The sequence below is a fragment of the Leguminivora glycinivorella genome, chromosome 1 (genome assembly GCF_023078275.1).
Source record: "Leguminivora glycinivorella isolate SPB_JAAS2020 chromosome 1, LegGlyc_1.1, whole genome shotgun sequence".
NCBI classification, from domain to species: Eukaryota; Metazoa; Arthropoda; class Insecta; order Lepidoptera; family Tortricidae; genus Leguminivora; species Leguminivora glycinivorella.
The window spans coordinates 35,598,277-35,610,099 of NC_062971.1; the positions used below are offsets into that span (position 1 = coordinate 35,598,277).

General features: G+C 39.2%; 1 protein-coding gene across 1 annotated transcript; it reads right to left on the reverse strand.

Moving 5' to 3' along the window:
• Positions 1 to 5,807: 5,807 nt before the first annotated feature.
• LOC125230192 (male-enhanced antigen 1) lies at positions 5,808 to 7,214 on the reverse strand. Its single transcript, XM_048135266.1, has 3 exons — positions 6,887 to 7,214; positions 6,668 to 6,802; positions 5,808 to 6,015 (listed from the first exon to the last, which is right to left on the reverse strand). The coding sequence occupies exons 1-3, from the start codon at positions 7,079 to 7,081 to the stop codon at positions 5,887 to 5,889; spliced, it is 459 nt and encodes a 152-aa protein (XP_047991223.1). The 5' UTR covers positions 7,082 to 7,214; the 3' UTR covers positions 5,808 to 5,886.
• Positions 7,215 to 11,823: the final 4,609 nt, after the last annotated feature.

Sequence of the window (11,823 nt, forward strand, 5' to 3'; positions counted from 1 at the left end):
GTACTATGGGTGCAGATTGTTTACGTTGTTTTTTAAATACTTAAAAGTATAGAGTATAGTTTTAGGCTGGTTTTAGTGCCACGCGGAGCGATCCGCGTTGGCCTAATATGTGTTACGGCTCAGCCACGACATTGGTCTAACCGCGACAGCGGTGAGCGGCGGCCATACATTGGAGCGAGATACAGCGATGGGACTTTTCATTCGCACGTATGGCTGCCGCTCACCGCTGTCGCGCTTAGATCAATGTCGTGGCTGGGCCGTTAACTTCAGGGAGCGTTTTAGAGTGGCGCGAACGACAACATCAACTTCATACAAATTGGTCGCGCGGATCGCTCCGCGCGGACGGTCCGCGTGACACTAATACCAGCCTATGAAGTTGATGTTGTCGTCCGCGCCATTATAAAACGCTCCCTAAAGTTAACACATATTAGTCCAGTGCGGATCGCTCCACGCGGTCGGTCCGCGTGACACTATGAGTAAAACTTAGGTAGCCTTATGTAGGATAGTCCCAAGATACCTTTTTTGTGTAAAACAAAACTAAAATAATGTACTTAAGTTTCAAAGACAGTGATCTAGCTTTAAGGATATATTTTAAATCTGTTTTCATACTGATTATAAATGTTTATTCTGATAAAAAGCTTTTTAATTCTACAACTATACTATACAACATAAATCTAATATAGGTATATGTATTGTAATGTCTACCTCTGTGTAAATAACCTATTCTCAACATTACTTGGTTGTTCATACATCAGACCATAAACAACTCAAAATAAAGGTATAAATACAATATAAATCATTTAAATTGAATATATTTTCAAACATCAATTTTCATCAATGTTGCAATGTTTAGTTTACATGAAAAAAATACATACTGAGGGGCCAAGTCACAGCCGTAAACTAAAGCACTAAGGAATGGATTTCATTAATTTGATTTAACTTTAAATGGCTAATTAATTATCATCAGGTATTTATTTAAATTAAATAGAAGTAGAGGCGGGCCGCATATGGACTTTGCCGAATATGAATATTCGGCCGTACATTCGGTTCAGCTCTTACCAAACCGAACATTCGGCAAACTATTAAATGATTGATAATGGTCACTGTAGTGTATTGAAATATGAGGGTACTTCAACAAAACCAGTCTGGATTTGTCAGGTACGCAATCACATGTGCTCTCCCGAATTTCGGCGATATTTCCGCGATATAATAGTGGCGACGGGACAATTTGGTAGTAAAAGCGTGTGTAAAGACTGTGTTAGTGAGTTTTTGTGAGGTTTTGAGTGCAAAGTGCAAAAAATGGGTATTAAATTTGGTGAATTTGATATGGCTAATGGCTGCTGGGAAAACTACATTACAAGGTTTGAATTCTGTTTAAGTGCAAATGATATAGTGGATGAGGACAAGAAAAAGGCGAATTTGTTGGCGGTATGTGGCTCTCAACTATTTGATTTAATAGTTTCTTTGTCATCTCCCACTAGTATAGGTGACATAACCTATAAAAAAATTTTGGAATTTTTGAAGGCTCATTTTCATCCTACACCTAATGAGATTGTAGAATCATTTAAGTTTCACTCAAGAAATCAAGAGGAGGGGGAAAAAGTCAAAGATTATGTAGCAAATTTAAGGAAAATGAGTATTCATTGCAATTTCACGGACTTGGAGAGGACTTTGCGTGATCGCTTGGTTTGTGGTATTCGGAGTAAAGAGGTCCAAAGAAAGCTGTTGCAATGTGAGAAGTTAACATTTAAGCAAGCAACAGAGATAGCATTTTCACATGAGAGTGCCACATTTGATTCCAGTATTATTATATTGCCAGGATCATCTAAACCAGATGTGGAGGTTGATGAGCCCATGGAGGTAAACAAAATCACTAACATAAAGGTTGACAAACAGAATAAATCGTGCTTCAGGTGCGGTAGGCAACATAGAGGAGAGTGCAGATTCCGTTGGAGTAAATGTAATTCTTGTGGCAGAACCGGCCACATTGAGGCTGTATGTCTTACTAAAAATAAAAAGGATATGGATATAAGGCATAAATCAAACTGCAATGGATTATATGCAAATGTAAACAATGTTAGAGAAAATAAAGCTGACCCTATTATGGTAAAGGTGTCAATTGAAGGTTCTGTTATTGAAATGGAAGTGGACACGGGATGTGCATATACTCTAATTTCTGAAGAGACAGCCAGACTCATATGGAAGGGGAAATTACCTATATTAGAGAAAGATGGTGTCACATTGTCTACGTGGACAAAGGACCAATTACAGATATTGGGGACAGTTAAGGTGCAAGCTTGTTTCAAGGGATTACAAGATAACCTTATGATGATTATAGCCAGGGGTGATGGACCTAGTCTTTTAGGACGTAATTGGTTTAGGCCATTCGGAATACGGGTTGAAGGAGTTATGCATCTGAAAATAAACAATGATGAGATTAGAAGACTTCTCCAAAAATATAGTGATGTTTTCCAAGAAGGTTTGGGGAAGTATAAAGGCCCAATGGTGAATATTAAACCTCGGGAAGGAGCGGTGCCCAAGTTTTTGAAAAGTAGACCCATTCCTTTTGCTCTGAGAGAAAGAGTAATGAAAGAAATAGACAGGTTAGTAGAGGAAGGAGTATTGGAACCAACCGCACACTCTGAGTGGGCTACTCCGATAGTACCTGTCCTGAAACCAAATGGTAATGTAAGGCTTTGCGGTGACTATAGGTCTACGGTTAATATGGTAACTGACACCGATACATACCCTCTACCTACTTTGGATGAGGCCTTCACCGCTATACAGGGTGGCACAATTTTCAGTAAGATTGATCTAGAAAGGGCTTACACTCAGGTTAGTGTGGATGAGGCAACGGCACAGCTACTAACAATAAATACACCGAAAGGCCTTTATAAAATGAAACGTTTAGCCTTCGGGGTCAAGGCGTGTCCCGGCATCTTCCAGAGACTTATGTCTTCCTTGCTTGTAGGAATAAGAGGAATAGCTGTATTATTGGATGATATTGTTGTAAGTGGCAGAGATGTCGCCGAGCATAACTCCAGATTAGAAATGGTGTTAAAAAAATTACAAGAAGCTGGCCTAAGAGTTAACAAGGAAAAGTGTAACTTTGCAGTACAGAGTGTGAAATTTTAGGGTTTCTCATTGATGAATGTGGCATACACCCTTGTGAAGATAAAATACAGGCAATCGAGAGTACACCGGCACCAAGTAATATAAAAGAGCTCCAAGCATTCTTGGGGTTGCTTAATTTTTATGATCGGTTTTTACCGCACAAGGCTAATATTGCTGAACCACTTTACAAGTTGCTAAATAAGGATATGAAATGGCAATGGACTATGCAGCATCAGAAGGCATTTGAAAAGCTGCGGAAGATGTTGTCGAGTACTGACACTCTAGTCCACTATGATGTAAATAAGGAGATAATTATGTCATGTGATGCGTCACAATTTGGCTTGGGCGCAGTTCTAGAACATGTGATGGAAGATGGATCAGTCAGACCGGTAATGTTTGCCTCAAGGACAATGAACATTCATGAAAGGAATTATGGTCAGATAGATAAAGAGGCAGCAGCTATAGTATTTGGCCTCAAGAAATTCCACCAGTTTATTAGTGGTAGTAAGATTACGATCAGAACCGATCATAAACCGTTATTGGGGTTGTTTGAACCTAAAAAACCCATTCCAAATGTTATATCTCCAAGAATGCTCCGCTGGGCATTACTATTGAACTCTTATGATTACTCCATACAGTATGTGGAAGGTAAAAAATTAGGAAATGCTGATGCTTTAAGCAGGTGGCCGTCCCAGGACCAATCAGCTGAAGAGGAATATTTAGGAGTCCTCCTTATAGAAGAAACTCCATCAGATCTGGAACTGTCCGCCAGTGAAGTGGCGAAATTGACAACTAAAGATAAAACACTAAGCAAGGTGTTATACTGGATTCGAAACGGGTGGCCCAGCAAAGTAGATGTCGAATATAAAGTATACTGGCAGAAACGCAACGAAATATCAGAATATAGAAACTGTATTCTGTGGGGCAATCGAGTGATTATACCGGATAAGATGAGGCCGTACATCCTACAGGAATTACATTCAAATCATGACGGAATAGTGATAACAAAAGCCTTAGCGCGAAGTTATTTTTGGTGGCCGGCTAATAGACAGGGAAATAGAAAATTTGGTAAAAAAATGCGAAACTTGTGCTGAAAATAGAAATATGCCCTCACAAGTGAGCCATAAGTGGATAAGGCCGGAGAAAGCATGGTCACGGTTGCATGTTGATTATGCAGGGCCATTTCAAGGAAAAACATTTCTCATATTGATAGATGCCTATTCAAAATGGCCTGAAGTAAAGATTGTCTCGGATATGAGCTCAGGGACACTTATAACTGTTTTACGGGACATATTTGCAGAACAAGGGTTACCAGAGACCTTGGTCAGTGATAATGGCAGAAGTTTTATTTCGGACCAGTTTAGAGAATTCTTATCAGCTAATGGAATAAGACAAGTCTTGACGCCACCGTACCATCCAGCGTCTAATGGGCAAGCTGAGAGGACTGTACAGACGGTCAAGAATAAATTAAAGAAACAGTCCACACTTCCATGGAACATAAGATTACCTACAATATTGTATGGATTGCGTACTACACCGAATAGTACGAATGATAAGTCACCGGCGGAACTTTTAAATAACAGGCGTTTCCGGACCAAGTTTGATCACCTTAATCCACTTACATTTAAGAACCAGGAAGAGACGCAAGTGTGTGACGAGAATGAAAACACTCAAGTACGTTCATTTCAGACGGGACAGACGGTGTATTTTCGGAATTACAGTTCAGGACCGCGCTGGTTGAAAGGAGTCATCGAGAAGAGACAAGGCATTTGTAGGTATATAATAAAATGGAACGGAAAGTTAATGAAGAGACATATTAATCAGATACAAGGTCATGGGGGAAAGGCGGAAGATATCCGTCAGAATGCTACAGAAGATACAGGTCATGAAGTAATACGTGACACTGAGACCAAACCATGTGAAGATAGTGATGAGGATGAAGAACTTAATGTAAAAGTAAATGCTACACCCCGGCCTCTCAATGGGCTGATATCATGGGGTTTCCGGTCCTCAGGATTATACACTCAATCAGAGCCAAGAACGCATACCGCCAACCAACAAACGAATGAGATCGCCTTCATCACCACAAAACATGGAAGCAAAGAGAGTGGCCATGGATTCATATGAGAGTCTGTCAGAGTCTGATTATGAACAGACAGAAGATCCAAACCAAGACTTTTAATAGACAATGATAATGTTAGTTTTAGTATAAATGCATGATAGGATGTAAGGACCTTGTTACAGACAATTTAATAGTGTTAGTGAACTGTCGATAAACAGTGAAAATTAGTGCTAGTGAACTATCAGTGATTTATAGTGGACTATCCCGAGGGAAAGGCATGTAGTGTATTGAAATATGAGGGTACTTCAACAAAACCAGTCTGGATTTGTCAGGTACGCAATCACATGTGCTCTCCCGAATTTCGGCGATATTTCCGCGATATAATAGTCACATATGTTACTACAACTATGTTCTTATCATTTAGTGGATAACTAAAACTTACTTAAAACAACTCTGAACTCTTCTCAACTCTTGAACTACGGTTTTTTAACTTTTTTACAAAACAACTGTATGTATTATTTGACACATAGGTAATTATCTCTTTTTAGTAGTTTCTCAGAAAGCTACTAGAATACGAGCTTCGTATCCAATGGAATATGTAAGTTTGCCTGAATACGAACATGGAAAAACTTGCCGAATACCAAATATTTACCGAATATTCAGCACATCTCTAAACAGAAGCTTAGTCTTAAATGAATAATTGGATATGTTTATCTGTTACTCCGGAGCCGCTCTATCCGGTCATGCAGGGTCTGCTTCCACTGGTCCTCGGTGATGCTCTGCGCCCAGTCGGGGATGGAGGCCTGGGGCAGGGCAAAGTTGGCCATGGCTGACATTACCTGGAATAACAGTAACTTTTCGTTAAATAATTGTAATAAATTAAATATAGACTAAGTTGCATAGAGAGAGGGAGGCCTTTGCCCAACAGTAGAACACAACTGGATATCAAATAAATTAATAAAATAAATAAATATTGGGGACACCTTATACAGATCAACTTAGCCCCAAACTAAGCTTGTACTATAATAATAATATGTAAATACAATAAATAAAAAACCCAATTTTAATACAAAACAATATGGGATGCAGATAAATCTAGGGAAATATTGTTGCTTATCATGAACAGTGGCACAACTCAAAATGCTATTGATTTTAATATTTTTTAATTTACTCATAAGATATAAAATAAAATGCTGTCTCATTTTGTTTTGTGCCACCAATTTATAACACAACAATAATATAACAACAATCTCTAGATAGTATCAGCCCTATATAGGTTTAAAGGCAAAGAAAGACTAACTAGGAAGAAATATAAACCCCCCTATGCCTGTTATGAAAATAACATAGCTCAGACAGTGAATGTGTAAGGAAGTTATCAACCAACCACAATTTTCTCGAAACATTTAAAATACGGCTACTATAATGGAATGGAATATGTTACCTCTTTATTTATTTATTTAAACTTATTGCACAGTAAAAATATATACTTACCTGTTGTGCTCTCTCATTGTCCATTTGAATCGGGTCGACTGGGCGAGGCGCGCTCCATACCTCTCTGGTCAACACATTCTCCATGGGCTCAATGGCAGGTACATCATTACTGGGAGCTTGTTGGGTATCCATATTCTAGAATAAAAACTAGACAACATTAACCAGTTGTTAATTGCGATGACTAAACAACCAAAGAAAAGAACAGTAAAGTTTACGAACCTGTGGCTCATCGTCACTGTTTTCGTGGTCAGAATGCATAGCTTCAGGTCCCTGTGGTAATGGTTCGTAGCCGAAATATTCGTTTTCTTCGTCGCTTTCTTCTGCATTGTTGCCATTCATCATGAGATCGTGTCGAGGGGGAGGTGTGAGTTCTTGCGGCGAATTGTCAGGAGGATCGGGGCCGTCGCACACCATATTCGACTTGGTATGATTTTCTGTGTAACGGTGTATATGCGTAGAACTTGAAGCTACTTAAAATCGTACAGGTTTAGTCGATAATCTTTATTTCTTTTGTAAAATAGGAGAAGAACAAATCGTAAACGACAGTAACGACCAGTGTTGCCAGATGGGTTTGACGTTCCGTTACGCACACTTCTTAAAAATAGTACGCCAGTTCAAGTTTGGGTACACGAAAATGACAAAAATCAAAATGTATAGTCTACCAAGAAATACATATATAACTCATGATAAAAAAAAACAATATCTTTTCATACAGAGATTGCAAAGAAAGTAATACAGCCATTTGCGTTTGTTTTTACTAAAAGGTACCACTTTATCGATAAGGTTAGTTTATAGACGAATCTTTATGGCATTAGCGCCTTGTCGGCAACCGGAAAAACGGTAAGGTTCCTCTACATATTCGCGCAAAATGGGCCAACAAACGGGACGCAGCTTTTTGACGTGATAACGTCTAATAACTCGTTACTACGGGCAGCATGCACGAAAAAGATGACGTCATTGTCCCGTTTCGCAATATAGTTTTTGCGCCATCTATTGGCGCGCGTTGGAACTAAGCGGCTGATCAATGCGCTCGGTATGGTTATAGCGTGTGGCCTAAGTAAAGCACCACAGCTGGGACAGATGGCGCGCCCGTGTGTTATTCTCGTTAAGCTGAGTTTAGACCAGCAAGTTATTGCTGCAAGTTTTGAGACGCAACTATAGGTAAGAGTGAGTGGCAAATATCTGCATCTCTTTCTAGCATATACTTCTGTCTCAAAACTTGCAGCAGCGCCGCAGAGATGGGCAAATCGTAATCGATTCCGGATTACACGATTACTTGATTTTACTTTGTAATCCACTACTGGGTGTCAGATTACTTGTAATGTAATCAAGTGAAACGGTAAATTACCATTACATATAAAGGAATCACTAATCATCTATACAATAATTACTATTACCAATAATTCGGAATCATAGTCGATTCAAAATAACTGAAATTATTGACTTGATTACTTTCAGATTACAAATATGTAGTACCTCAGATTGCTGACTGTCACTTTGACACAAAAGTCATCATGGGTGTCGTAAAATAGGTTTTAGGGGTGCTGATTCCAAAATTAATAACCAATTTGGAATCTGACATTGCTGACTGTCACTTTGACACAAAAGTCGTCACGGGTGTCGTAAAATAGGTTTTAGGGGGTGCTGATTCCAAAATGAATGACCAATGTGGAATCTGACATTGCTGACTGTCACTTTGACACAAAAGTCGTCATGGGTGTCGTAAAATAGGTTTTAGGGAGTGCTGATTCCAAAATTAATGAACAATGTGGAATCTGACATTGCTGACTGTCACTTTGACACAAAAGTCGTCATGGGTGTCGTAAAATAGGTTTTAGGGGGTGCTGATTCCAAAATTAATGACCAATTTGGAATCTGACATTGCTGACTGTCACTTTGACACAAAAGTCGTCATGGGTGTCGTAAAATAGGTTTTAGGGAGTGCTGATTACAAAATTAATGACCAATGTGGAATCTGACATTGCTGACTGTCACTTTGACACAAAAGTCGTCATGGGTGTCGTAAAATAGGTTTTAGGGAGTGCTGATTCCAAAATTAATGACCAATGTGGAATCTGACATTGCTGACTGTCACTTTGACACAAAAGTCGTCATGGGTGTCGTAAAATAGGTTTTAGGGGGTGCTGATTCCAAAATTAATGACCAATTTGGAATCTGACATTGCTGACTGTCACTTTGACACAAAAGTCGTCATGGGTGTCGTAAAATAGGTTTTAGGGAGTGCTGATTCCAAAATTAATGAACAATGTGGAATCTGACATTGCTGACTGTCACTTTGACACAAAAGTCGTCATGGGTGTCGTAAAATAGGTTTTAGGGGGTGCTGATTACAAAATTAATGACCAATGTGGAATCTGACATTGCTGACTGTCACTTTGACACAAAAGTCGTCATGGGTGTCGTAAAATAGGTTTTAGGGAGTGCTGATTCCAAAATTAATAACCAATTTGGAATCTGACATTGCTGACTGTCACTTTGACACAAAAGTCGTCACGGGTGTCGTAAAATGGGTTTTAGAGGGTGCTGATTCCAAAATTAATGAACAATGTGGAATCTGACATTGCTGACTGTCACTTTGACACAAAAGTCATCATGGGTGTCGTAAAATAGGTTTTAGGGGTGCTGATTCCAAAATTAATGACCAATGTGGAATCTGACATTGCTGACTGTCATTTTGACACAAAAGTCGGTATGGTTGTAGCGTGTGGCCTGAGTAAAGCACCACAGCTGCGAATATTAGGGTTCTAAGATTAGTAAATGGCACTAGCACTTGAATAAAATTAACGCGTGTCTCGCAAACGGTCTAGGATACAAAATGACGACTTTTATATAGGTATAAGTTAGGTTCGTTAGGTATCTTCAAACGGCCGAAGGCTCCTATTCTGTGCAGTTTCTGTAATAAGCGGGGCTCCGTCGATATCGCTTTCTGTCTCTGGCGCCTTAGTAATGCTACGGGAAAATTTTGCAACTTTGCACCACTCTAACTCCTAAATTAGTAGGTTATGCTTATTTTAATGCATTCTTTCTAATAAGAACAAAACACTGTGCTAGAAAGAGTGCAGAGGAAGTTCTGTAGGCACATTTACAAACGACTGTACGGATATTACCCATATATGTATCCATCTCTATTCGTAACAGGAATGGTTGGTCTTCAAACTCTAGAAACCAGACGGAAACTGCTGCATATTATGCATTACCGCTAACTGTTTCACCATAGAGTAGATGACGCATCCGTGCTTGAGAGAATGGGGCTGCAAGTGCCAAGAGCGAATGTGGTGGTTGGCATGCCGGGCGCGGTGCCGGCGCGGCGGCGGCGGCGCCTGTTCGCGGCGGCCGGCGCACCGCTCGAGCCCGAGCTGCTCTTAACCGCATCATGTTGGAGACAGACGATATTGACATATTGTTGGTGACATAGTGTTGGTGTGTTTTACAGAAAACTCTTAAGGTTCATAGACTCTACACTCCTTAGGTGATTAATGTAATAACCATAGTTTAACTTTTAAGTGTGTTTGCTTTTTTTATGTCAATTTAACATGTACATAATTATATTACCACATAAGTGCTTTGGTGAAATACTGTTAACTTTTGTGTATTTTTAATAAATAAATAAATAAACGTGAAAAAAGTCCCAGAATCGGGCCCCTTTTGCTATACTTTGACCGCCCCTGTCTATACTACTGTAATGTTTGACGTTATCACGTTAAACTACCGTCCGTAAACCGACTTTACAGACAACCAATTTTTTTTTAGAGGAGGACGCAGCAGTTAGAGGGAGTTCGCAATACTGATATCTCGCTCTCTTGTATAGCTGCATCCCGTATGTTGGCCTGTGCTGGGCTAATATGAAGAGGGGCACGTACGTTTTACTAGAACAAACACATATTATATTATGGCCGCTGTACACATATGGCCAGTTGTTCCACCAACCCTTTGTGAAACCCCTTGGTCAAGATAAGAGCCGCTGTTTACACATTGGCGAACCAATCACTTGGCATTGGCTCTTCATGAAAGATGGACGTGAAATGGAAAAGTCTAGGAAATTCTAGGTCATAGACGTTGTCAGAAAAATTTGATTAAAAAATAATAACCCCGTGGTAAAATTAAATTATTTGAAATATTAACAATTTTTTGAATATTCTGATAGGAACATTTATCTTTTTTAGGAAATACATTAAAAATTTGCAAGGTTATTTTATTTCCTAAAATCTACACTATTATTGGCATAGATAAACTTATTATTTTCGTAAATATTTCACTACTGTCCTCTCTGACGGCTGACGACCAACTGAATGAAGCGCCAACGTGTAAACGCAGTTGGCCATTGGTGCCAAGATCCTTTGATGTGTGGACAAAAAACCGACACCAATCGGTTGGCCGGCAAGCGCAAGCGCCAACTGCCAACTTACGGCCAAGTAGCCCTCTCCATGCTTGGCCAAGGGGGTTGGTGGAACCGTTGGCCATATGTGTACAGCGGCCAGAGACAGGTCAGTAATTTATTAGATAATACTTATAAAACACATTTATGATCGACTTTTGTTCGGCTTTATTAGTTCATATATTTCTATGTAGATGGCTTTTAAGCAATAAAACCACTTTTCCTTGGGGTGAAAACTATATGAATCCATATTACCTCCATATCCATAGTACATGTATTACGCGGTAAAAATTTTCTTTGTTTCTCCGCAGATAACATCGACCTAATTACCTGATATTAATACTTACAATTGATCCTTTCTTGATAGATGAAACTAAAACTCACTTTCAAATTATTCAAGAAAACAAGCCGTAAGCCCGGTAAGCCGCCAAAGAAAAGAAAACGACTTTATGCCGCCTATGGCACATACAATTATAATATAATCACCGTATAGACAAACTAAATCAAACCGTAAGGTGTAAGGAACATGTTCGATATTGCATTGACTAATCGATTAGATTTGATGATACTTTAACGTCATTAACGTCAACTTCTCTTGATTTAATCTTGATTTGTGTCATATTTGTGTATTGCCGCACTTGGATGCACAGTACAGATAATCTATAGAAGTATGGGTGCGTTCCTAAATAATATTAATCGGAAAAGTTAAAATGATTTGTTCTTTTCAACAGGAGTAGTAGGTAACAGTTGATAAATTATA